Source organism: Trachurus trachurus (assembly GCF_905171665.1).
Source record: "Trachurus trachurus genome assembly, chromosome: 17".
Taxonomy (NCBI): Eukaryota; Metazoa; Chordata; class Actinopteri; order Carangiformes; family Carangidae; genus Trachurus; species Trachurus trachurus.
This window is the reverse complement of record NC_139900.1, coordinates 27,754,590-27,779,255: the sequence shown is the minus strand read 5'-3', so window position 1 is coordinate 27,779,255 and position 24,666 is coordinate 27,754,590. Positions and strand designations below refer to the sequence as shown.

The 24,666-nt window shown below is 41.5% G+C and overlaps 1 protein-coding gene across 1 annotated transcript in view; it reads right to left on the bottom strand.

Moving 5' to 3' along the window:
- Nucleotides 1-3,500: 3,500 nt before the first annotated feature.
- gpr158b (G protein-coupled receptor 158b) overlaps nt 3,501-24,666 on the bottom strand; it is a gene marked incomplete at both ends in the record, with an annotated part of 79,768 nt that continues 58,602 nt past the window's right edge. Inside the window, 6 exons of the mRNA XM_083992154.1 lie at nt 3,501-4,478; nt 5,277-5,833; nt 7,749-7,992; nt 8,465-8,611; nt 11,746-11,851; nt 18,041-18,179. Coding sequence (XP_083848280.1) covers nt 3,501-4,478; nt 5,277-5,833; nt 7,749-7,992; nt 8,465-8,611; nt 11,746-11,851; nt 18,041-18,179 — 2,171 coding nt within the window. The remainder of the gene's footprint in view (nt 4,479-5,276; nt 5,834-7,748; nt 7,993-8,464; nt 8,612-11,745; nt 11,852-18,040; nt 18,180-24,666) is intronic.

The following is a 24,666-nucleotide window of genomic DNA, read 5'->3' as shown; positions in this document are numbered from 1 at the left end:
AACTCATCTATCAGACGATGGAGGCCAAACTTTGTGCAAAATTCTATTTTTGAGTAAATCCAGGATGAAAGTGTGATATTTTTTTCCGCATTGGATAATTCAGGCGCACGGATTATACGTCAGCGTCTACACGATTCATCAGACACTGATATTGGATCCATCATCAGTCAAACGTCTGACACATACACACACGGAGCTCGGTCTCGCCCCAAGCTTTGAATATCCCGTCCGCTCCATAACGACCAATCAAATTCGTTTTCCTTACTCGGGTAAACTCGTGTTGCAGCTTGTGACAACTCGGCGCGACAAACAGGACAAACGGCCATTTCTGTACACCTTTAATAACATAGAGTTGATTAGTAATTGATTGATTATAATCTTAATGTTGACACTGCCAACGGAAAATGAAAAGGTCATAGGCATCGTAGGCATAGGCATTAATGCTGCAAGACATACTATAAATAGTGTGTAACTGTACAATATAAATATTGAAGAGAGCGATCAGTGGTAGCCTTCATTTTTGTTACTTGGGTGTTACTTGGGTGTTACTTGGGTGCCCACCCCCCCACGCCCCCGGATTCACTGTTGCTACCCCATGTGCCCCCCACCAGAAAATACTCTGGACATGCCCCTGTCCTCACCAACAATCTCGAGTGTACAGAAATGAACAAATGAACAAATCAGAGGGTGGAGGAGGATGAAGAAGTTGCCTTCACTCTGGACTATAATGATGATGATGATTATAACTAGGACAAAGATGTATAGAAAACATAAAAACTCTTTGAGAAATACAGAGGAATAAGCAGTTATTGACAATTCTCGCCTGGGCCCATGTTCCACTTTAAGACCCATAATCATCTCTCATAGTAGGAAATTATGGGAAGATTATGCATTTCCTGAATTGTTACAGTCCTGTGAGTATTTCAGTTTTTGTTATTTGTGTCAGTGCTGTTCCTACATTTCACAGTGTTAAAAGAAAGACTACAGTTTAGGCGAAAATAGTGGAAAAATAGTTGTTGAGACAGATTGACCTTTGACCATGTGACCTTTATATTTTGTAGATAGGCCCAAAACTAGGTCTAAATGAAAGCTGGGATTGTACACTTTAAAATGCTACCAAACATGCCCTCATAACATATGAGTAAAGGTCTGAAAATGAGCACAAAACAAGATATGCCCCCTGCGTTTAGAGGCCTATTTTTTGCAGGGGGTTGATAACTTTATGAGCTGATAACTGTCAAAAAGCTACCACTTAGGATGGGTTATCATACCAAAATATCATCTATGGACATGTACCTTTTCAAAAAATGTTACTAGACTTTGCCACTCTGAGTGGTACCAAAATCTGGTCTGGCCCATGGACTAATTGTCTCATTTTGAAAATTGAAAAAATGATTTTTTTCCCCCCCATTTTCCCCCCCTTGAGGATTAGCTCAAATTTCTAAAGGTGCATATGTATATTTTCTGTCTGCAGTGATTAACCTACAAAAAATGAATCATTACTGTAAACCTCAAACTCCTGAAGCAAACTGAAACCAAAACAGAGACAACAGGGGTTTCATAGAAATATTTAATTCAGAGTTGAGAACAAGGTATTTACTGTATGTACATGCAACACAATATGAATGTACAATATAAATACTCCCATGTGGATGCTACAACAGTTTGTAACTTTTTGGAGCAACACTTTACAGTATAACAAGCATAAAATACATTTAGTGGACAAGTTGCAATATTCCTTTTTCAAACAGCCTTTAAAACCATCTGATAGAAAAAAGGAAAAAAAAGCTAGTGAGAGTTCGATTGGTGGGTCATGTTTGTTTATCAGGCCCTTCACGTTACACACGCCGCTCCTGAATGCCTAATGAGAAGAAGCTAAACACATCTTGATCTTACACAGGAAGCTCTTCACTGAAACGCCTGATAAATACATGACAACAATTGACATCTATATTTGAAAATTCCCATGTGCTCTTAAGTCCTCCCTTAGTATTTCATAGCATATGCAATAATTTTTTTATGCCTTCTGGTGAATTCAAGTGTATCATGGCCCCGTGTATTTTCACTGTCATGCATACACAACCGTAATGAAGCTGGACTACCGTGTGTGACTGCATTGCACCGGGTGTCAGTGGTGGATGGCTGATAGCAGGACAGAAAGACGGAGTCTTGTTGTTGTTGTTGTCGTTGTCGGAGGTGATGTTCTAAATGGAAAATTGCTTCGTTCTCTGTCTGCGAGAAAGTGGCAAAAGAAAAGCTTTGGTCATGCATAGTCGTGGAAATAGCAGTTGAGTATGTGCAAACGTTTGGAGGAAGGTGCATTCAAGCAGATGTAAGATGGGGGGAAGTAAGTCAGAAAAAAAATGCATTATTCACATCAACCACCCCAGTCAGGCTTGGTTTTTGGTCCTCGAAAGACTTCACATTTTCTGTGTGTGTAGATGCTGCAGCCTCGGATACAAGAGTGCATGTGTTTTTTTCATTTTTCTTTTCTCATCTTTGTTTTTTCCTGTTTCAGATGGAACGTCCAGGGCGAAACTATTGAGCAGACAGTAAATGAATGTCGACGGAGGGGAGAGCCTCGTAGGTATTTTAGTACTGCTCAACTGTAACTGCAAGCCATTTGAAATATGTGCGTACATTATTGATAGCAATGCACATCATCTCAGAAGCATCATGTGGTACATAAGGAGACAAATACCAAAGGCAACAACATCAAAACGTTCCACTGTCATATTTGAGTACAAGTTAACCAATAAACATTTGGTTATTGGATGCTTGATACAGCAATTTGCCACATGCAATGACTTTTTTTTGTTTTGTTTTTTGCTTTAGAAAAATACATACTGTATATGGAGAACTTTTACTGAAACATACAGTTTTCCTCATTTGGCTGTACTCAAATCCCACATTTCTCTAATCAAACAGATCATCTTCATGCCATGAATTATGGATTTGGCCTAAAGGTAAGGCATCGTGTCTGGGGCTTTGGTCCCGCTTCTCTAAGCTAACACGCTATCTTTCCTAAGGTCTTTTTCCCTGCTTGTTTTTTTTTTCATCATCAGTGTCTGATGCATGAAGTCTCTGCTTCTTTCCTTGCTAAACGCAGAGCATCATCGTAAACAAACGTTCACTGTTCAATAAGCTTGGGTGAAGCATTGACTGTGCTTGTGTGGGGGGAAGAAATGATTGTCTGATCTGCTGGTAAAATGATTCATTTACAAATCGTCTCGATGTAGTCCGTGTGGAAAAAAACGTACGTACAATGTAACTGACAAATGGGCAAGCAAAAGTGCGGACTAAAACTTCCTTTAAAGTGACTTCAAGGTTGCATTCACTGCAATGTAACAACAGGAAGGTCATGTTTGGATTGCATCAATGGGCAGCAGAGAAAGGCTTTCATATCAAATACAATGTTGGATCTTTATCTTTCTTTGCTTTGTCCTCTGTGCTGTCGGTCTGTGAGTACAAAAAAAAAGTAAACAGTCGTTGCACCCTTATCATGCCCTCTCGCCAGAGTCTTTCTCCTCAAAGTCCCACGGGCAAACGTCGGCCATTTTTGGCGCACTGACGACCGTCGGTTTGTAACCGCTACTCAATGAGCTCTCTCTCTTCCTCTCCGGCGAGAGTTTAGTTTTCTGAGCAAAGCTGGTGTGAGAGGGCTCCGTCTCCTGGGAGATAACCTCCGGCCTCCTAATCTCCGTCACCTCTGGGTCTCTGGTGGAGCTCCTCCGCCGGTCAGAGGGCGGCCCGCTGCACTCGGACGACTGGCTGACCCGTCTCCTCTCCGAGGGCGGCTTGCTGGAGGAGCTCCGCCTCTCTTTGCCTTTCTCACGCCCTTTCTCCTTCTCGGCCTTGTGGTTGGACGAGCAGGAGCCTTTTCGTTTCCTCTTGTGCGTGGTGGGGCTGTTGCAGCTCTTCTCCTGTTTGGGTGAAGGTGGGCTGCTGTAATCCCAGGGGCAGATCTCCACCATCAGGGAGGGAGGCTGTAAAAGGCTCCCCGTGGACTTGGAGTGGTCTGAGTGGAGCCCCTTGGGTTTCCCATCGGTGGGCGTGACGCTTTTCTTACGCCTGATCCTGTCTGGGGAGATGGAATCTGAATCTCCTCCCAGCATGGGCTGCTCATCAAACTCCCAGGGGCACACGTCCGGCTTAAGAGGCAGCGGTGACCTGGGTGGGCGAGATTTGCGTGATTCCCTGCCTTCGTCTCTCTCTCCTCCTTTGTCTTTGGAGCGGCGTCTGTTGGAAGGGGACTGCCCTGTTTTCTGCCTCTGCTGGGAGCGGCTGCCTTTGGTGATTCCCGAGCTGCTGCTGCCTCTCCGACTGCCGGTGGTTTCTCCGGGGGCGATGGAAACGTGTTTCTGGGTTTTTGTTTCAGAGGGAGTCTGAGGCTCCTCCAGTTCCCAGGGACAAACCTCAGACACGTCGTAAAGGTTCTTCCCCGTCTCAGAGCAAATGGACGGCTGGCTGCCGCTCACCTGTTGGAAAAGAGAAGTGTATTAAAGGGATAGTTCAACATTTTGGCAAATTGGCCCGTTGCCATAATCCCTATAGTCTTAGCAGTAGGTTTGTTACCTTCAATTGTCGGTGCAAGCTATTTTTAGAACGGCGGAGCGGAGCCGTGAGCTGCTCAGAGCTACGCTACGGAGGCTATTGGGATTTCTTGGTTTCCCTCATCAAATACACAATCCAACAACTCCTCAACGCTCTGGTGGACAAGTTGTGACCTGCACATTCACCACGCTATGAGATAATAACAGAACGTTACCAGACAGAGTTGTTTTAGAGGGAAATTCATGCAAAACCACTGATGCGCGTTGCCTTCAGGGGCAGTTTTTCAGCAAGCAGTCTCTGTATTTACCTCTAAAACAACTCTGTCTGGTAACGTTCTGTTATTATCTCATAGCGTGGTGAATGTGCAGGTCACAACTTGTCCACCAGAGCGTTTTGGAGTTGTTGGATTGTGTATTTGATGAGTTTGATGAGGGAAACCAAGAAATCCCATTAGCCTCCATAACGTAGCTCTGAGCAGCTCACGGCTCTGCTCCACCGTTCTAAAAATAGCTTGCACCGACAATTAAAGGTAACAAACGTACTCCTAAAACTATAGGAGTTATGGCAATGGGCCAATTTGCCAAAATGTTGAACTATCCCTTTAAGATAGAATATGCTGCATGTTCTTGTTCATCTAGCCTACCAAATATTTTGGCTCTGGAGCTAAAAACCACAAAGATGCAACAGTTATTTTATATAAGAAATGAATGTGTAGAAATCACCTGTTGTTTCATGATGCCCATCTTCATGGGAGTCTTGGAATACTCCACTGACTGGCTGATGATCATTTTTGGATAATGTTCGGGCGTCTCATCCACTCCGGACAGCATCCTCCCGTCCTGTCCCTTCAGACCCTTCTTGCTGGCGTCCTCCACGCTCTGCGTCTTGTTGGTGAGTCCCGGCATCTTCTCCTTGGCGCTGGCGATCACGCTCAGAGACTTCTGCATGATGGAGGTCCGCAGGTGGACGGGTTTCTTCTCGTGTGTTAAGTTGTGGGCGCTGGCCGATTTCCAGAACAGAGGAACGGACTCGGTGGACTCGGCCGGCTCCAGTCTGGGCGGGGTCGCAGCCGGTTCCAGCTGCTTCTTGCCGTGTCTCCGACCGATGAGGGAACCCAGGAGAGATCCTTCTCCGCCGTTCCCAACAGGAGTCATTTTGTCTCCTGCGGTCGAACCAGTTTGGCTTCCGGTTTCCTCATCCTGGTCACAAACGTGGTCATAGCTGAGTGACTTCTTCAAACCCATGACTTTGTTCTTCAGGGAGTCGTCCCGAGGTTTTCCTGAGGGAAGAGGAATCAACAGACTGAACGAAGTAGAGTAAATTCAGCCACATTGCTCTTAATTTAGCAACATAGGGCAGCTCACAGTGGCTGGGAGCTGAGCTCTTTCTTTCTTTTATTACAACTTAGTCCCACCATGTAAAAAGTGTATGTGGCTCCCCGGGTTATCAAGCCAGATTGAAGGACAGAGATGAGCCTGGGTCAGGCCCCTCCACTGTCAAGGTTAAGTGGAAAAGAGCATATGGATCTTAAGGGTGAAAACTCGATCATGAGAGAAACATTTGAAATATGGTATGATGTGGTTAAAAAGTACAAGTTAACAAGAGACTGTAAGCTGTTGATCTGGCCTTCTCACTCCTCCAGGTTCAGACCAACGTTAGATAAGACCTTTGAAAAGTGGAGAGACAAAGGAATAACATCTACACTGGTAGATAAGCAACATTTTAAATCATTTAGACAAATTAAAAATGAGTTTGGACTGGAAAATGGAGATTTATACAGATACCTTCAATTAAGACACTTTTATGAGACAGAAATTAAGAAGGAAATCTCATTGGAAGGGAATGATGTGATTGAGGTGTTGACAGGTGCGTTCAAGCAAACAACTTCAAGAATTGTCTCTAAACTGGACAAAGGTTTATTGAAGCAACAGGGAGGAAATACAGTGTATATAAAAGTGAAATGGGAAAAATAATCTAATATTGACTTGTCTGGGAGTGATTGGCAGTCCATATTTAAGACCCAACATACAGCAACAAGCCCTATAAAATGGAGGGAGTTTGGTTGGAACAATTTAACACGTTTTTTCATTACACCAAAAATCAAAAATAAACAATTAGGCCAACAACAATATTGTTGGATAAATTGTGGGCAACTGAATGCCAATCATTCTCATATATTTTGGTCATGTATGAAAATACAATCATTTTGGGAGGGGGCTTTAAGAGCCATGGTTGAAATTTTTGAATATAATATTCCTAATGATCCTCGGTATGTACAGTATATCTAGGACTGATACCAGACGATGTAATAGGTAAAGAAGACATATACCTGTTCAAGATCCTATCACTTGCAGCTAAGAAAGCCATTACAAGGTGTTGGACTGAACCACTGGCTGGACATTGTAGAAGAAATTTGATCAATGGAACAAATGACCTACAGTCTTCGAATCAAAACAGAGCTGTACGCTGTGAGATGGACAAAATGGCGCCGTTATGTGACAAAGTAGTGTTTATCCCCCTTGTGTTTTTGTATTTATGTATCTGTTTTTATTGATTGGGAAAAATAAAGTTTAAAAAAAGTGTATGTGGCTACCATAATATCAACACACATTGAGGACATGATGCTACTGTCAACAAAATAAAAAAGACTGATACTGTGAGGAAAATCATATCTCGTGGTTTGGAAGGAATATTCCTGGAAATATTTGGGATAGTGTAAGAACACAACTCCATAACACGTAAAAAATTCTCATACATTTTACAGTGGAAAGGTTACCTATAACCTATAATTTAAACCAGTTGTGTCTCTGCTATAATGGATTAGCACAAACATTTCATCCACACCCACAGTTACCACATGATCTGGTCCAGGCTCTGAGATTTTATGCGTGTTGCAAAAGTTCCCACATCTTACTTCTCCATTTTAACGTTTGATGCAGTAAATCCTGACACAACAGTCACAAACATTACATCTGGAGCACAAAGTATGTTTGCAGATGAGCAATATCAACAGTTTAAAAATATTGAGGCCGTTTTTCAAAGATGCAGACGGTTCAAACCCTTGGGGCTCAGAGTCATCTCACAGCTCAGTCATGTTCTTCATTTCAAAGGTGAAACTCAGTGATAGGTTCTTTTAATTTCCACGCTGCCGTTATCACCCTGCCTGAATTAAACGTGTGGAACCGGGAGCTTACCGTGATGGCTGGGTTCAAACGGGTTCCTCTTCAGGGTGCTGCGGTTGCTGCCGTGCTCGCTGCCGTCCTCGCGGCTGCACTGGCGGTGGATGTGCATGGTCTCTGGGATCTCTGTGATCCGTTTCATCAGGGAGCGGCCCAGGCCTTTCTTGGAGTTGCGCTTCTTTTGGAGGTGAGGGTTATTTGCGAGCATCTTCTTACGTTTGTAGACTTCCAGCTGCGCATACAGCTTCTTCAGCTCGTCCTGGAAAAGCAATGGGACTATAAATGCTGAGCAGCTTTTCAGTAATTATGATGCTGCTATTTAACTGTTTGATTCACACGGAGCTGTCAATGTTCTGGTATGAATATCTCACATGTTCATACAGCGGTATAAATAGTTACTCAAACCTTCATTTCTGAATCAGGTATGGCAACTGGCAGCCCCGGCAATTTACAGCAGTTCACAATGGCATCAAGACTCAACTCATGACAATCCTTCACAGAGGTAGGGGACATTTAGCTGCTTTTTTTTTGGAGTCAAATCATTTTCTTTTCAGCTTTAATACAAAAGTGAGACATTTTCATTTTCATTTACCACATCCTCATGAAACATAATTACATGCTGCTGCTCAAAATGCTGTGGCGCCCTGTGACGCTGTCTTTGTACAAATAGCAGGGAACAGCAGGACTAAACCTCATTTAATCATTTGCAATGATTGTAGATGCTACTTCACCCGAATGTCCTCAGGGTCCAAGCTGTGTTCGCTCCAGGCTGAGGTGATGCTGTTGTTGAGGTAAGAGCCAGATCTTCCCATGTCCAGCTCCTCCTCGTAGGCCTCCGTAGCAATGTCGTCCCTGGCCTGAGTCCCTTTGGACAGGAACTAAGACAGATGGAGAGCAAGGTTAAGACTGCCGTCATAGAGTGAAAGAGACAGTGGTAGTTGTAAATGTAGATCTCTAACATTAGATCTACTGGATTAACAGACTAATGGTGACTATAGGGCTATTTAAGGTTGGCTGGGGGTGAACAACATTTTACTGCAGGAAAATATTTATATGACATGGATTTATAATGTCATACCCTCTTTCCAGTTGACCTTTGTTGAATATAAATTACTTTTTTCTACCAAAATATATTAACTGAGATTTATATAGTCTACCCATGTAATAGCCATAGTGTCATGTCATTGTTGTATTAAAAACAAACAAAGTTTCAAGTTTAAATCATTTTACCAACTCATACCGTAGCAGCTGAATGTTAGATGCTACTGAAAAGAACTCGACAAGTTAAAAGTTAAGCAGAAGTAAAAGATTTAAATATAAGTTATATAAGTTACTGTTTCAATTCTTTTTTTAATATCTATGATACTGTGCAACTATGCAAATCAAATTCAGATTTATGCATTTCAGTATTCGCACAAATCTTGGATTCATATGCACGAAAAACAAAAGGTGAGACAAGGTCGCGTTATTACAAAGATACAATAAACTGAGGAGAAGAGAGCAATGTGATTTTGACTTGATTTCCAGGGCCAAATTGTTTAGCTTTGCCTGAATAACAAATGTAGAGACAAAAGAAAGAGCAGATATTCAACTCAGATTTGGGAACAGACGCTGGGTGAGATTAGCATCCTCCCATTATGCTTAATTATCCCAGTGTACTCAACTGACTTTCACTTCTGAGGTGCCTAATTAAGAAAGAATGAAAGAACGGAGATGTTGATGGTGTATTGCATTTCTAACACAGCAGGAGAATTAAATGTTTTCCATCAGACTTGAGAGATTGCACATAAAGAGGCCTGCAGGAGTGCGTAGCCAAATTAAAATAACCACTAACGCAGTTTGAATGAGTTTAAGGTAATGGTAGCAAATGCGGCTGCGTATGACTGTGTGTTCCAGATCGCCAATACCAAATGAAGTAAAGATGATTGATGATCTGTTGTGTATGGAAGCTACAGTGCAGCAGTAGACTCAAAGGAAATCTCTCCGTGCTGAATGTAATCCCCAGTATATCAGGAGGATATTCCAAGAAACACTAGAATATCAAAGAAGAATAAGATCTCATCCCTGCAGTAAGCTGCTCTGTGGATTAGTTTCTCTATCAGGTGTTGTAGTTACCTGAACTCTATGAATCTAAGTTGGACTTAAAATCTGACACATCTTCTTTTTGTCAGCACATTAAAGTTATGTTTTTATTGTCACTCAGTAATCACTCAAATTTGAATAAACTAGAATCTATTTTGCGCTCAAACAATGTCTTAGCGTTTTGCTATTACCCATATGATGCATACTAATAATCCCTTTCCCTCAGTTTCCTCATTTGCCTTCCCTATAATTCCCCTCTCTGTGCACTTTCCGACCCATGGATATTTGCTCACAGTGAGCTCGCATGGATATGAATCTCCAAAAATGCAAATGTGAAGCTAAAATGCAAATAAATGTACTGAGCATAAAATAGATCTTTGTTTTCTCACATTAAATTACTCTTTATGTAATCATTATTTCTCTAAGTATAATTTATGTGACTGCAAAAAAATGTCCCACTGGGCATTAAAAGTTTAGGCACAGACACAGCTCCACTAAAGCTGAAGGTCATGAACGCATTTAAACCAGGAAAGTGGTGGACGCTTTAGTGGTGCTTAGTTAACGCAGTGGTGTGTGGTATGGTAGAAGATAAGTACTCACATCCTTCACTGAAGAAAACTACCCAGCAGTGTAAAAGACATGGAATACAAACACTGTATTCAAAATCCTGATTGCACTGCAGAAACATCAGTGACTGATAGAAAATGATATACTATTAGTGAGTCAGTACTAATGCAACAACATGAAAGGCAGTTTAGTCCAGCGGTTCCCAAACAAAGGGTTAGACCTGAGCTGTTGTATGATGATTAAAGGGAGATGAAAGAAGAGAAAAGTTATGTTACACAAATTTATTTTCTTTTTTGTAAACATTTCTCTGAATTTCTCTATTTATTTTTTGATCATTTTTTTCATTGTCTTTCAGAATCAGATTAGTTTGGTTTATAGACAGCAGAAACGAACATGACAAAAAAACAGAAACCAAAGAAAAGCTATTCATTTTTCTATTTTGTGATGTAATAATAAAAACAATTGAAGGAGTTCATCAAACCACACTGTTGGGATACTCGACCCTGAAAGTCCCGTGGCAGAGAAGCCCATTGAAGAAGAACCAATCCCCCAGATGCAGACTACCAGGTATCTGCTACAGTTTACAGATGTTCCCAGAGCACCACATGTGCACATGCTAGATACATCATACATTAAATAGTTAAAGTAGGTTCTTATATACAAGACATATAGCTAGAGCAGTGAAGGTATGCTGAACATTTAGAACACAGACATAATGAACCCATTTGGACTATCATACATTATACTCCCATTCAGGCACATTTGGGGCAACAGCAGGCCACCATACAGCCTACTGTCATCATGAGAGGTCTTCATTGTTGTCAATGCAAAATGTGCCACTATCAGTGATCCTATCGGCTCTCCCTTAACATTTGTTTTTTCGTTTGCCTCACCTCTGAAACCACATGACGAGTGTACAGAGAAGAGAAAATCTCTTTGGTGGAATAAGCACTTGAGACATGAACACGAGACTAAGTCCACACTGATTTAATATAACTCTATCTCACTCTGTAAAGTAAGCAGTAGCTGCAGCTGGCAGATAAATGTGGTGAAGCAGAAGCAGAAAGCAGCAGAGAACGGCCAAGATGAAGTCCAAGTCCCTCAAGATGTAGATACAGTAGGCTACACGAGTCAATGTAAATGATCATTTCTCACCGCTGCTTTTCAATGCAAAATGTCCTATTGTACATTTGGACAGAATTTAGGCCCAAATATATTTCCATAGAATTTGTGGTTATGAATAAAAGTAAATTAAATTACTGTTTTGGAGTTTGGTGAAATTTGATTCTGTTAATTATTAAGCAATTAAGCCTGTAAGTAAAAGCCTGATGATGGTCCATGAGCTCTGGGTGTAAAGTATTACCTTTGGAATAAGCAGCAGGCCCAGAGTCACAGTCACAGTCAGATGAGTGTGAGCGAAGAACAACATGAGCATCCAGTCAGGGTGAAGCCCCGGCACCACAGAGAACCTGCAGGGAAAACATCAACAGCACAGAGTCTGTTCATTCAGCAGCACCGTATCAAAGACAGTGTTTAGAAGTCAGCTGAACTGAGCAGTTGTTGCCTGTGAAGTATGCTCAGTCACACACACACACACACACACGCACACAGACATTAAAAGCAGCCTTTAGTGAATGGATGAGAACAGAATGAAATGTACTCACAAACCCTGAGGCATAAAAATAAGCAAAAGAAAAAAAAAACTGTAAACATAGGCTTAAAACCAAAACCTTGTGAAAATTATAAAAGTAGCAAATTATTGGAAGCAGGTCTCCTTTTGAGAAGCAGACAGTCTGTGGAGGTTATGAAAAATGTGTTCACTTTCACTTGGTGTGCAGGGTAGTGCAGTCATTTTGTGCTGAGGCTAGATGCATTGTGCGCTTGCCTCCAAATTAAACCAATACCAGACATATTGTATGTTTAGAGCCATGCTAGCAGCTAAATAGTTCAAGATAAGATGTGCATTGCTAATTAGCAAATGTTAGCATGCTAATATTTAAAACTAGTTGAACAAGGTAAACATTATATTCTTAGCAATGTGAACAAAGCGGCGGCATTGGTATTTAGCTTAAAGCACAGGTATCTTTCATCCTGCTGTTTTCTATTTTTCACTGTCTCAACCTCATGGAATCAAAATATCAAACTGTGTTATTTACAATGTAAACCCTTAGTCCTTCAATAATCAGCTTCTGCTACAGAAAAATGCAGTAAATTACAGTGTGAGCCTATGATCATGTCGCCTGTTTCTCTTTTCTGTACCTCAGTCTGATAAAAACACATAACTGGCACTGTGACGTGCATGCTCTGTATCTCATGTCACACTTGGTTACAATGAGGTATTGACAGCTGAGGTTTAACAAAAGCTTTAACATTTTCACAATGATAATATAGAGTTTCTGTGCCTGGTCATATTTTTTACACCTTTTCTATCCCGGCAGCGACTGGTTTGATTTGGGCCTCTCAGTCACTGAGGCTAAAAATGGCTCCGCAGACAGCAAAAGTATTAGTGAGCAAATGTAAACTTAATTATACATATTGATTATACATTTAAACTATTACAGGGAATTTCTTACATCCACAGGCAGGATTTATACAGGCATATGGACTGATATGATTTTGATAATCCCTGCTGCCCCCCCTAATGACTTCAAAATTGATTTTACTGCTGTTATTTAAGATCGGCGTGATTGCGCTGCCTATATTTGTGTCGTATTAAACCCTACCGCTGTTTGATATTCTGTGGTAGAGGCCAACGTGAATCAGTCACATTGTTTTGAAAAGTTTTTCATTGAAGTCTAGAGAGAAGAGACGAGAAGAGAAGAGATACATTTGTTTTCTGTCACCATCAGCATAACACCAAGTCAAATGATTTGGCATACTGTAGGAACTGTGCCCCATTTCTGTCACCACCACCTAAATTCAGATGTGTGCAGTTTGTCAAACCTCACAACAGTGATTTTGGTTTCTTTTAAAGACTTTGGGCCCTATTTTAGTGGCGCAACTCAGGGTGGCGCAGCGAAGCGAGCCCTGACGCAGCTGGCGAAGTGGTATTTTCCTCCAGTTCAACAAGGTGCGCAGTGGATTCGGTAAATTGGCAGACTGCTGTGCGCTGAGATGGGAGTGGTCGCGCAGCAGGGGGAGGTGTCGACAGATTCGCCGTGGCGCAGTGACAATTTGTTACAGATAGACCGCGCGGAGAGTGCGCCGAAAGCTCGCCAGCTCCAACCTGGTCTAGTCTCAGCGCAAGGCGAAGCGCAGCCAGCGGACTGGTATTTTGACTGCCCAGCGCGCAGTGCGCCCACGTCACCAAGACCTCACAGGCAGATTTCCACACTTCCAGGCACATTTAAATGCAATTAACAACAATAATAATAATAATAATCATCACAATAACCCCTATTTATTGTATCTGAATCAGCACATACACCTATATCTATATAGATTGTCCCGTCACACTGATGGCAGATCAAAGGCATGCGTAATGGAAACTCAGCCTGACTGAATTAACACAGATGAAACCAGGGAGGGACTGAGACAGCCGTGGATGTCCCAAGAGCAGGTGTTGACACTACACACTGTGCCGTTGCAGATGATCAGCTATTTATTTATTTATTTACTTATTGATTTATTAGGGGCCAGCGCCGCATCGTCACGCGACCATAACAAATAAAACTGAAATGCCTCCGTTACGCACAGCGCTGTTTGTTTATGCTGTGATCTGTGCACACGTGTTTAAATATAGGTTAGATAGATAGATAGACCTGCTCCCTCCTCCTCCCTCCTCCCTCCCAGACTACTTTTGCATCATCAGCCCGTGAGGTCTGTTCGCGCGACCGGACACTGCCAGCTTGGACCGGACCAGAACATCAGTTTCCTCCCGTCTCACTTGCTCTGACAGATTGAGAGCTGTTGCCCAGTAAAAAAAACAAAAAAAACACACACACACCCCTTTTCCATTAATAAAGACACTCATATTTAGTAACCTATATTTAAACAGGTGTGCACAGATCACAACAAACAGCTGTGCGTAACGGAGATCACGGAGCGTCTCTCTTTTTCTTTTTTCTTTAGAATTTACCTGAGATGGAGTTGTGAATCTGCTCAGGCTGCTTGTGGTTTATTTGTTTTCAGTTTTATTTGTTATGGTCGCGTGACGATGCGGCTCAATAAATCAATAAGTAAATACATAAATATAGCAGATAATCGTGTAGTGTCAACACAGCAGTAATCCATCCTCATCTTTCATCTGTGCAGCCTTTGATGTGTCATAAGTGTGACGGGACAATCGATAATAGATGTACTGTCTATGCTGTAATCTGTAGGTGCTGATTCAAATCTTCTCTTCCACGGTGAAATCAAACGTCCGCCTTGCGCGCGCGGCGGATTTAAAGGCGAGGAGAGGAGCTCATTTGATTGGTGAAGATCTGACTCGGCTGTGTCAAACCCACTCCACGCCTTCTCTCCTCCCTCTATGCCATTTGCGCCGGTGGGAGGGAAGTAGGCGGGATGCGCTCCGCTGCGTCTCGAAGCAAAATCGCAATCTGCTCCTGGCCACTCCCCGTTGGCGAAGCGAAGGCGAGGCGCAGGGCAGATGCGCCTCGCCTGCACCTAGTCTACCAAAGTAGAGCCCGTTGTGTCATCATTACTAGTATTGTAGCTGTTTTAAATCATAGTTGGTATTGTATCTACAGGCACTGGAACAGGTAATTGCTCCAATTATAGCTGGAGAATGTGAAAAAGTACAACAACAAAAAAAGTTGTGGATTTTGCCATCAATTTTCCACAGTGAACCAAAGCCAGGAACTATGACAGATAAATCAATGCAATTATTTAGGCAGCAAGAGCTAAGAGTATTGTGTATTTTGTGCAAGGTGTGTAGAAGTCCTCCTTGTGGCAGCATGAAAAACGTCAGTGTGTGTGTGTGTGTGTGTGTGTGTGTGTCCATCCGTGCATGTGTGAGATAGTCAAATCTAGAAATAGTGTGCATTGTTTCACATCATTCATTAGAGATCCACCAAGGTGGCTCAGCGGGCGTTGGCCCTTTACTCCTAATAAACACGTTCACATTCATAATTCATTAGACATCCAAGAGCAAAGTGTGTGTGTGTGTGTTTTTATCGCCCCTTCCTTCCCCACCACGCTAACACATCACATTCTGCACTAGTCCACCCTTATCTCTGGACCGCAGCAGCAGACAGACTGTCAGCTCACCAAAAGAAAAACACTCTAATGTTTTATTCCCCACCAAGCACCAAGAGTAGTTTGATTTATACCACGTTCACACCGACGATGAAGGTGTACCCACTGGACTTTTTCGTTTCTTAACAGATTAAAAGAATGTGATCTTTTCCTTTTTTTTGTCCCACTGAGCACAAAAGACGTCTGCCTAAATGAAAGAATATTCAATCAGGAACAGTTTTATCGGGACTGTGACAAATGGAACTTTTTGCCTGAGGCTCCTGCAGGTGCTCTATAAAAATTACCTGACCGCTTTTATTCCCACTGCGACAGGACTGACAAAGTGCTCTGTGATTCAGGAGTCCTGTAAAGTTTGACTATATGCACCATTTTACGATGCAGTTCTCTTTTCAACAGATCAGATACTCAAAACCCATACATTCAAACCCAGGCACACAAATACAGCTTGTCTGAGACGCAGTGTGAGCTCTCAAGAGACACACAAGAATACGTAGTTGTCAGAAAGTCTGTGATGCATTTTCCAAATCTCCTTCATGCCAAATCAATAGCTGCCTTGACCAAAAACAGGGTTAGGGTTAGCAAGATGCTCAATGTGTCCAACAACATCTGTAGCTGAAGAAGAAGCCGACGCGGGAAGTGACAAAAGCTGCACTTCCTTGACTGACCACTTGATGGTGGCTCCAAAAGTGAGTCTATCCTCTCAGATTCTCAAACATGTTTTTGCAGCCTGGAACAAAAAAAGCTCTGGTCTCTAGAGCCAGTTTGCTACTCCATGGCAACTGAACATTTTTATATAACTCACACCTATAAAAGTGATACAGACTTTATATAATTAAGTGAACTGGCCTTTGACCCACTGACAAGAATGAGGAGCGTCTCAATCGTCACCCAGTGAATTTGAGATGCAGTAAATCAATGAGCTGTGATTATTTCTTTATCTGCAGTAATTGAGAATGTCTTTATTTTAATTCAACTTTGAGGGTACTTACAAGAAAATAAATAATTTACAAAATTAAAATGACACTTCACCTTTAAAGTACTGTTGCCTATAATTGAATACATCAATGTGGAATTCGTTGCCACTTTATATTGTGTTAATTGATTCTAAAGAGAGGTATAAATTCTTGCTCAAACTGTTTTTTCAGCTGCAGTAGTTGGTATATGCTATATGATGTAGTGCCTGTTCTCTTCCCTGCCCTGTGAGATTACTATTTTGTTTTTTGTATGTTTTGCTATTAGGGGTGGGAGAAAAAATCAATTCACATAGATATCGCGATATCTTTTTTGACGATTTTTAAATCGATTTAAAAAAAAAAAAAAAAAAAAAAAAAAAATTTGAATTTTTTTGTTGTTGTTGTTGAATTTTTTAAATATTGTGCAATGTGTATTTGTTAGCCTCTTTTACATACAGAGAGTACAGGCTTTGAAAAGGGTTTAAGTTCACTTTATAATGGAGTATGTTAATTTATAGGCTCCTACAGTATTTGTGTGCAGATAAATGTTAAAAATGCAGACTAAAAATCGAGAGAATCGGCAATATCGTAGAATCGCAATTTAAATCGAATCGCCATCCAAAAAATCGTAGAAGAATCGAATCGGGAGAAAAGCATATCGTCCCAGCCCTATTTGCTATATTGCTTTCCCCTTGTATGTATATATTTATTGATTCTTAATTGTATTGTACAAGTGGTGTATTGTGTCTTGTGTTATACGTGTGTCTGCATCTACTGTTATGATTGTATCTGTGTGTTGTGACTGTATTAGTTGTTTTTGTTTTACTTTTTCCTTGATGGACTTGGAAGAATATAATAGTCGATTTTGACTGAATGTTTGGACTCCAGGAAGAATAGCTATATGCTAATGTGCTGGTGCTAATGGAGATCCAATAAATAAATGAAATAAATAAATGAAAGTGTAACTAGAGCGGCTGTTTTCCACCTCTGTCTGACAGAGACAGACAGAGCGTTAGCCGGCACTGAGGGTTTATTCTGGGCTCTGGCACAGTAGATGTATGCTGTGTCTCTGCCTAGGGAAGACATTTTTTATTCACCTCCTTTCAACCGGCTTACCCTGCTCTCTGCTGACAGTGTTCATTCCCCTGATGAAGGGGGCGGGTGAACTCTGCCTTTCATCTGACATGTTCAACACTTGTAATGCCCATGCTAACAGGAAAATATCCCTATGATTATGATTAAACAACAGCTTGTGCTGCGAGACGGGGTAAAGTCGTCTAAGCCCCTCGTCGTTACTCGTGCCATTTCCTCATTACTGTCACAGAGATGTTCATCACGTCAAAGAGCTATAGTTCTCTGTGTTAGCTCTGTTTTACACCTCTTTTATTCCCCTCTCTATAGATCTTCCCCTTTTCTGTCTCAATCAGCGCGAGGGCAAGATTGAGCCATTCACTGTCTCTCATTGAGTGTTCATGCTCACTGATGCTTGCGCCATCCCATACTCACCTGATGATGTGGAAAATGGCCGATATGAGGAGCTCATTGTAGATGGCCACAGCCATGTAACGGGGTTCGTGGAAGGCGGAAGGAACGGTGCGGACGGCGTAGCAGAGGTACACGCCCCACAGCAGGAAGAGGAACTCAGCTAAAAGAAAGAAGCAGGAAAGGTCAAAGAAAAGGTTAGATGACATCACCTCATCTAGTGTTGTTTCTGTCTTCACCTTCTTTTTTTCCTAATTATTTTGTATTTGCTGCTCAGAATGACAAACATCTATTTTTTCTATCTGAGCAATTTACCAACTCACCATTAGGCAAATGGTTCAAATGTATTGTGGGGTGAAAAAACAATCACTCACATTCTTTCAAAGAGTTAGGTGAAAGGCTGGAGCCCTCTCAAGTCTCTGGGTTACATACAAAACCAGAGCTGGAAGGTGCTCAACTTAGAATGAAGAGAGGGAGCAGGAGGAAACAGCCTGGTTCTGTTTAAAAATCAATATCAGACAATAAATAAATAATTCAAGTATTTCTTAAACATACTAACAAAAGGGGGCCGAGGGTTTAGGGGGTCCTCTTGCCACCTATATAGCCCACCAAATATAACATTAAGCCTAAGACATATGATTTATTTATAGTAATTTTAAGAGTTCTTATGTTGATGTGATGTAATCGTGAATGAAACAACTATAAATGAGGTTTACTTTTCTGTTTTTCTTACTGTTTATATTAGTACTTTGACATAAATCTCATTCTTGCTAGTTATGCATTTCTGTGTTTGTTAATTTTGTGCAATTCAAATGGATCCAAACTCTTACAAGCAATTAAAATACATGAGTCTAGAATAGGCAAGATATTTTTTGAGGGTAGGCCTCTGGAGACAACAACAACAGCACACAAAGCAGACAGACAGTACCGAACCAACTTTGGAGCTCCCCCTAAAAACCTAGATTCATTCTTATTTCTCTGTTTGTGTATGGGTTAAACAGAAAAGACACAACATGTTAAATAGAGAGATTTAAAGGTGGTTGTTGGTATGTTTTTTTTCAACCTTTGGACAGGTTGTTCATGCCAGGCTAATCATCTCCTGGATGCTAATTAACAGACTCATTCTCAGAGATAAGAAAAAAAGAAAGAAAAGCATCTCTCAAAGTGTTGGGTTATTCCTTTGAGAAGTGATTTACAGTCTATTTACCTGCACAACTACTGATACACTGTTATTCACCCCGGCCCATATTAACACACTAACCCCGCTTTGACTCTGCCAGGGTTGATTGCAATTGTGTGGTTTCAGATTTAGCACTTCCTAATTTAGCAAAAAAATTCCCAGAGTTGGAAGTGTTTCCCCCAGAGTGAGGCAGCCGCTTCCTGAACTTGCTTGTCGACATGCACGTGCCTCTGCTATCGTCTCATCATCTCACCAAGGTCACGCAGCCTCGAGTGCAATTCACAGGGAAGATGTAGCCTACGGTACATGTATACAAAACGCTGGCTGGCTTCATGGTTATCAACACATGCCAGAATCGCCACAGCGTGTGTTCACAGCCCGCACATTATCATCTAAATTGTCAGTAATGAAATTTTAAAGAGCATCAGTTGCAAAAATCAATAGTAATTATTTTGGATGTGCGAGGGAGAGGATTCCTTGAAGGATGCTGCGTTTTGGAGGTATGAGATTAAGCCCCGCAGCACTCTCATACATCTTGTACTTGCTGCTCTCTGGTGTGGAACGAAAAGATGATGCTTCCTTTACCGCTGGTAGAAAAAATAATACGTTTGCACATAAGACATATTTTTTTTGTTGTTGTTGTAAATGCACTGATGTGAAATTCACAAACAAGGCGTTACAAAGTCAGAGGTTTTCCTCTGATACAATCTACACAAACTTTGTTATATTGTTTGCAGGGAGCAAAATCGCACCAAGGACTGTTGCACGGACTGTGTTTGGCACATGGGTCCATAAAGTCTTTACAGTGATTATAGACCATTAATATTCATGAATAGGCCCAGTCTATAAATCATCACTAATTACTGGCTGCTTAGCCTCTGAATCAGTGAATGCATGAAGAGCTGCTCGCGAGAAGGAAAGGATAACAATTCCAGCTAATGCAGATTAATTGCATATTCAAATTATTTGTTTATTGCTGAAATTATCCATACGTTTTTGCATCAGCTCTGTTTTGCTTCACAATGCAGGACAAAATAGGATACGAGTTCTTCTTATTTTAGACGGACATGTGCGCCTTTGTCCGTATTATGATAAAACGAGCAGAAATACTGAAAAGCAATTAGATTCATTCTCACAACCATGACGCGCACCATGACTTGTGCATTGTTGAAAATCCTTTACTCTGGAAGCTTCCTGTCCTTCACTGTAGCCTCACAACACCAGTGTTAAGGCGACAGAGCGAGCAGCAGGACTTCCTCATTTCCTACCTTGTCTCTTATGCACACACAAATGAAAAGTGACACTCACAAGACGCACACACAGAAGCAAACAGAGGGATTTGTTGTGCTCTCTGTCTGATTTATTCCATTCAAAGTGCTGTGTCCACAAGCTTCTTCTGAAGATGTTCCTGTTCCTCTGTTCTGTCTCCAGAATGTCCTTAGCTGTCCTCCCTTCCTCAGCTCTATCCATCCTTCTCTCTCTCTCTCTCTCTTTCTTTCCAAGGCTGGTGGAAACCTCTCCTTGCATCATTGCCCACATCCCTACAAGCCCCATACTTCACAGTCCCCTCTCTTCTTTCTCCCTGCCACTCCCGTCTCTCTTCCTCTCTGTCTGCCTGTCTATCAGTTTTCAGAGGCAGACCGAGCATTTCTCAGGGATCCATCCTTTTCCCTCTTCCCAAACAGGATTAGTGTCCCCTGCTGTCAGACTGGCTTCAGTGAGGTGCCCATCACTGCCTCCTGCTTCAAGAATCTGTCATCAGGAAGTGACTGTAACGCACACGCACAAGGCCGTCTGGGACTGGAGAGATACTTGAAAGATAGTGGCTGCAACTTCTCAGCAACCCCATCACTCTTCATTCTTGTGAAACGGTCAGTGTTAAAAATGTTGGGCTTTTAGGGACTGTGTGTAAAGTATTAGTGTTGGTCAGAAAAGGAGGTTTTTACAAGAACATTGCTGTATGGCTTTTGGGAGAGCAGAGGGTGGTTTTCCAGAATATCTTATGCACACAACATTGATGATGATATATTTTTTTTTTTACTATTTACAGTGTAGAGGAGAGTATTTATGCTTCCATATTACAGTTCAGTGTTTGCATCTTTTTGAGGCCCTAGTCTATGAAGGCGTGGCCTTTTATAGCATCATAGACCACAAGAGCTAAAGTGAATATGGGACAGGGGATTTCTACTGTCAGGTTTAGGGAGAATGTGGACCCAAATGCAGCCAAAGTGACAGGTAACAAAAAGGTATTTCTTGCATCAGGTAAAACACAAAAAGGGTCTCCAAAGTCCAATGGAAGAAAAACACAAAGTAACAAACTAAAACGTCGACAGGCCTAAGCCCTGGACAAGCTCAAAGAACACAAAGTTCAAATAATAATGAGCAAGTTCAACACAAAAGATGAAAACCCAAGGACTCAGTGGGGATTGGGGAAATGGAATAACAACGAGAAACCACACATTCTTCCACAGGCTGGTGCGGAAGACATGAACGATGAGAGGAACTGGCAACAGAAGGGTAAAACATGGGAGTGGAGGTGCAAAACATTAGGGCGGGGCAGGTGCTGATTAAAGGAGGGAAACACCAGGGCAGGAAGAAGACAAGGGATATTAAAAAACAAAACAGGAAAAACTTCAACTACACCAGGGAACACATGGAGGACATGGCTTTTACTTTAAATCACAAGCTTTGTTTTCCCTTATTGTGTCTGACAGCTGTCTTCTATAGCAAATTTGACAACATGCTAATTAAAAAAAAACTAAATAAACACATAGTTCTTTGACTTCAAAAAATGTAGCCTGAAATATAAGTGGGAAGTCTGATTCATTTATTTAAAGGTCAAGTCAAGTTTCCAAAGGAAACAATAATAACCCTGTAAACCAACTCAAACATCCATCCAACATCAGAGTAATTTTTTACAGTCCCTAAAGGACTGTTAACACAAAGTGGTACAACTCAATAAAAAAACTCTCTAATTCATAAAGTGCGGTTCACTTACATTTTACGTGCAACTTGGTTAGAATTTATATATAGCTGATATAGAACATAATAAACTATGGATTAATGTGAATCAAAAGATGGGGAAACCTAGATTTGCTTCCATATGTTTCTTAAATGTTCTATACGTAATTACTTTATACTAGGATAGATTATTGCCTAGTTAAAACTTGATATACTCATCCTTGGGGAAGTCCTTTGAGACAAGCTAGTAAAAGGCTTATAAATAAATGAGACCGTCTGCCCTTTTGAGGTGTTCTGCTTTCACGCTGGTGGCAGCTCTAATTCATGTAAGAGAAAGGCACGCCATCCTGTTTATTAGAGCCTTCCTTTGTTCCCCTAACACACACTACCGTCCATTAAACTGTCTGTGTGGGGAAAGTTGAATCAAACAATGCAAAGAATCATTAAATTCACCGTTCCATCCATTTTACTTAAAGCTAAAAGCAGAGAGGTTTTTCAAATTGCTGCTACAATGCAGCACTAAATAAACAGACCACTAAAACTACAGTAATAACAATTATTTCTATTGCACCTTTCACAAAAAGAGGTCCGTAACGATCAGTCAATCAAGCCTTTCAACCAGTCGCTTGTGTGTTTTGATGCATTTTACATCTTTTTAAAGAGACAGCTGCAAGACACATGTCAAAGTGGAGCAGTTTGTCACATTCATACAGATCAAGCCTCCCCTGGCCTGTACCTGTGTATTCTGCCTGATAGGAACAACAATGGAGGCGTTGTGCTTAATACTCGCTAGAAATTTCAAGATACAGTTAAACGACTCCAAACCATCCCCTCGCATTGTGTCCAAGCCATCTGCTGTCGATAGCATCAGCTCCCATACAGTACGGGAGGAGACTGCACTGCCCACAATAGATGAGTTGCCAGTGGTGCAATTTCACCATTGAAACTCAATTCTGTGAGGTCGGAGAGGGTGTTTTTGCCTCACTGTGCTCATCAGTCTCTGCGCTGTAGCATGCTGTTTACTTTTGAGCGCGCCGGTACTGGAGCCTCAGGACTTTAAAGCATTAGAACGTACAAACTTATTTTTCACAGATGCCACTGCCGGTCCCAGTCGAAAAAGGTTACAAGATAAACTTTCCCAAGAAAATCTGTCAGTATCTGTGGTTTTCTTACATTTCTAGGCCTTTTTCTGCAGCCTACTTCCAGAAAACTCAGTGGTTGTCTTCTCTTTTTCACATTAAGGACCCATAAACTGGCACAAATTAAATCACAGACCCCCATTTGATCCTCTCTCTCATGCCCACCACCTCTGAGAAAATAACACTTGTATTTGTCCACTTACTGACAAATGTAATTGTAGTGAAGATAAATGATTCCCCTCAAGGGACCCTGGGGTTCCCCTGGACCCCACTCTGAGAACCACTGCTTTAGGGAATATCTGGCGTATCAAACCAAACCAAACCAACCAACAGGGAAAAAAAAAAAAAGTCTATTGTTTACAACCATATTTACTTGGCATTTCTAGGTTTGTTGGAAGCACATGTAGATCACAGGAATAATATGAAAGGAGTGTTTCAGAAAAGAAAACCAAAAAATACAGACCAACTTGTAAAAAATATAGACTACCAGTGGTCAGAAACTCTACAGGTAACCTTTAAGTTGCTTTTAAAGGAGAATTCCGTTCATTTTTTACCCCTAAATCGTTGTCCTGATGGTCACCAAGTGTTGGGGGGAGCAAAAAACGCGACTAAAATTGATGCAGGCAAACCGGAGTTACACCATGGCTAGACGGCGCTAGGGATAGCGACAACGCTAACCTATGGGGGCAATTCTTTCAACCACAACAAACACTCAAAAAACAATCAAATATCTATGGTACATGACTGGAGTCCGTATGACACACCACTGAACTCATATAGTGTACAGTATAAACAGTATAAACTGTGTTTTTGCATGTAATCACCTCAGACAGCCGAACTCTGAAACATCCTGGAAAGACATTACTATCCGATCACAGAGCGCCTTCTCCCCGCCACAGAAACAAACACTTTTTCCTTGTTGTGATGATTTCTTTACAAAAATAAACGGTGGAGCAGTGCAGTGGTAATGTCCAAAATATCTCTGACCGTGTGTTTGTTGTGGTTGAAAGAATTGCCCCCATAGGTTAGCGTTGTCGCTATGCCTAGCGCTGTCTAGCTATGGTGTAACTCTGGTTTGCCTGCATCAATTTTAGTTGCGTTTTTTACTCACTGAATACAAGATACCATTTGAAGCAGTTTTAGGGACATGTGTCGTTCAAGCATTTACTGTACATGTAAAATGTTGTATGTTAAAACAAATTCCCCCCCCCACCCTGCCCACATCTTTTTCCAAAAGTAAAGTTTTTAAACTAAATTTTTAAGCTTCACCCAAGAAGCTTACATCCAAACTCTAAGCCCAAAAGCTCCTTACACTTAAGTGGTAAGTGGCACCAGGATTTCTTCATTCTGGATGATTTCTTGTCCATGTC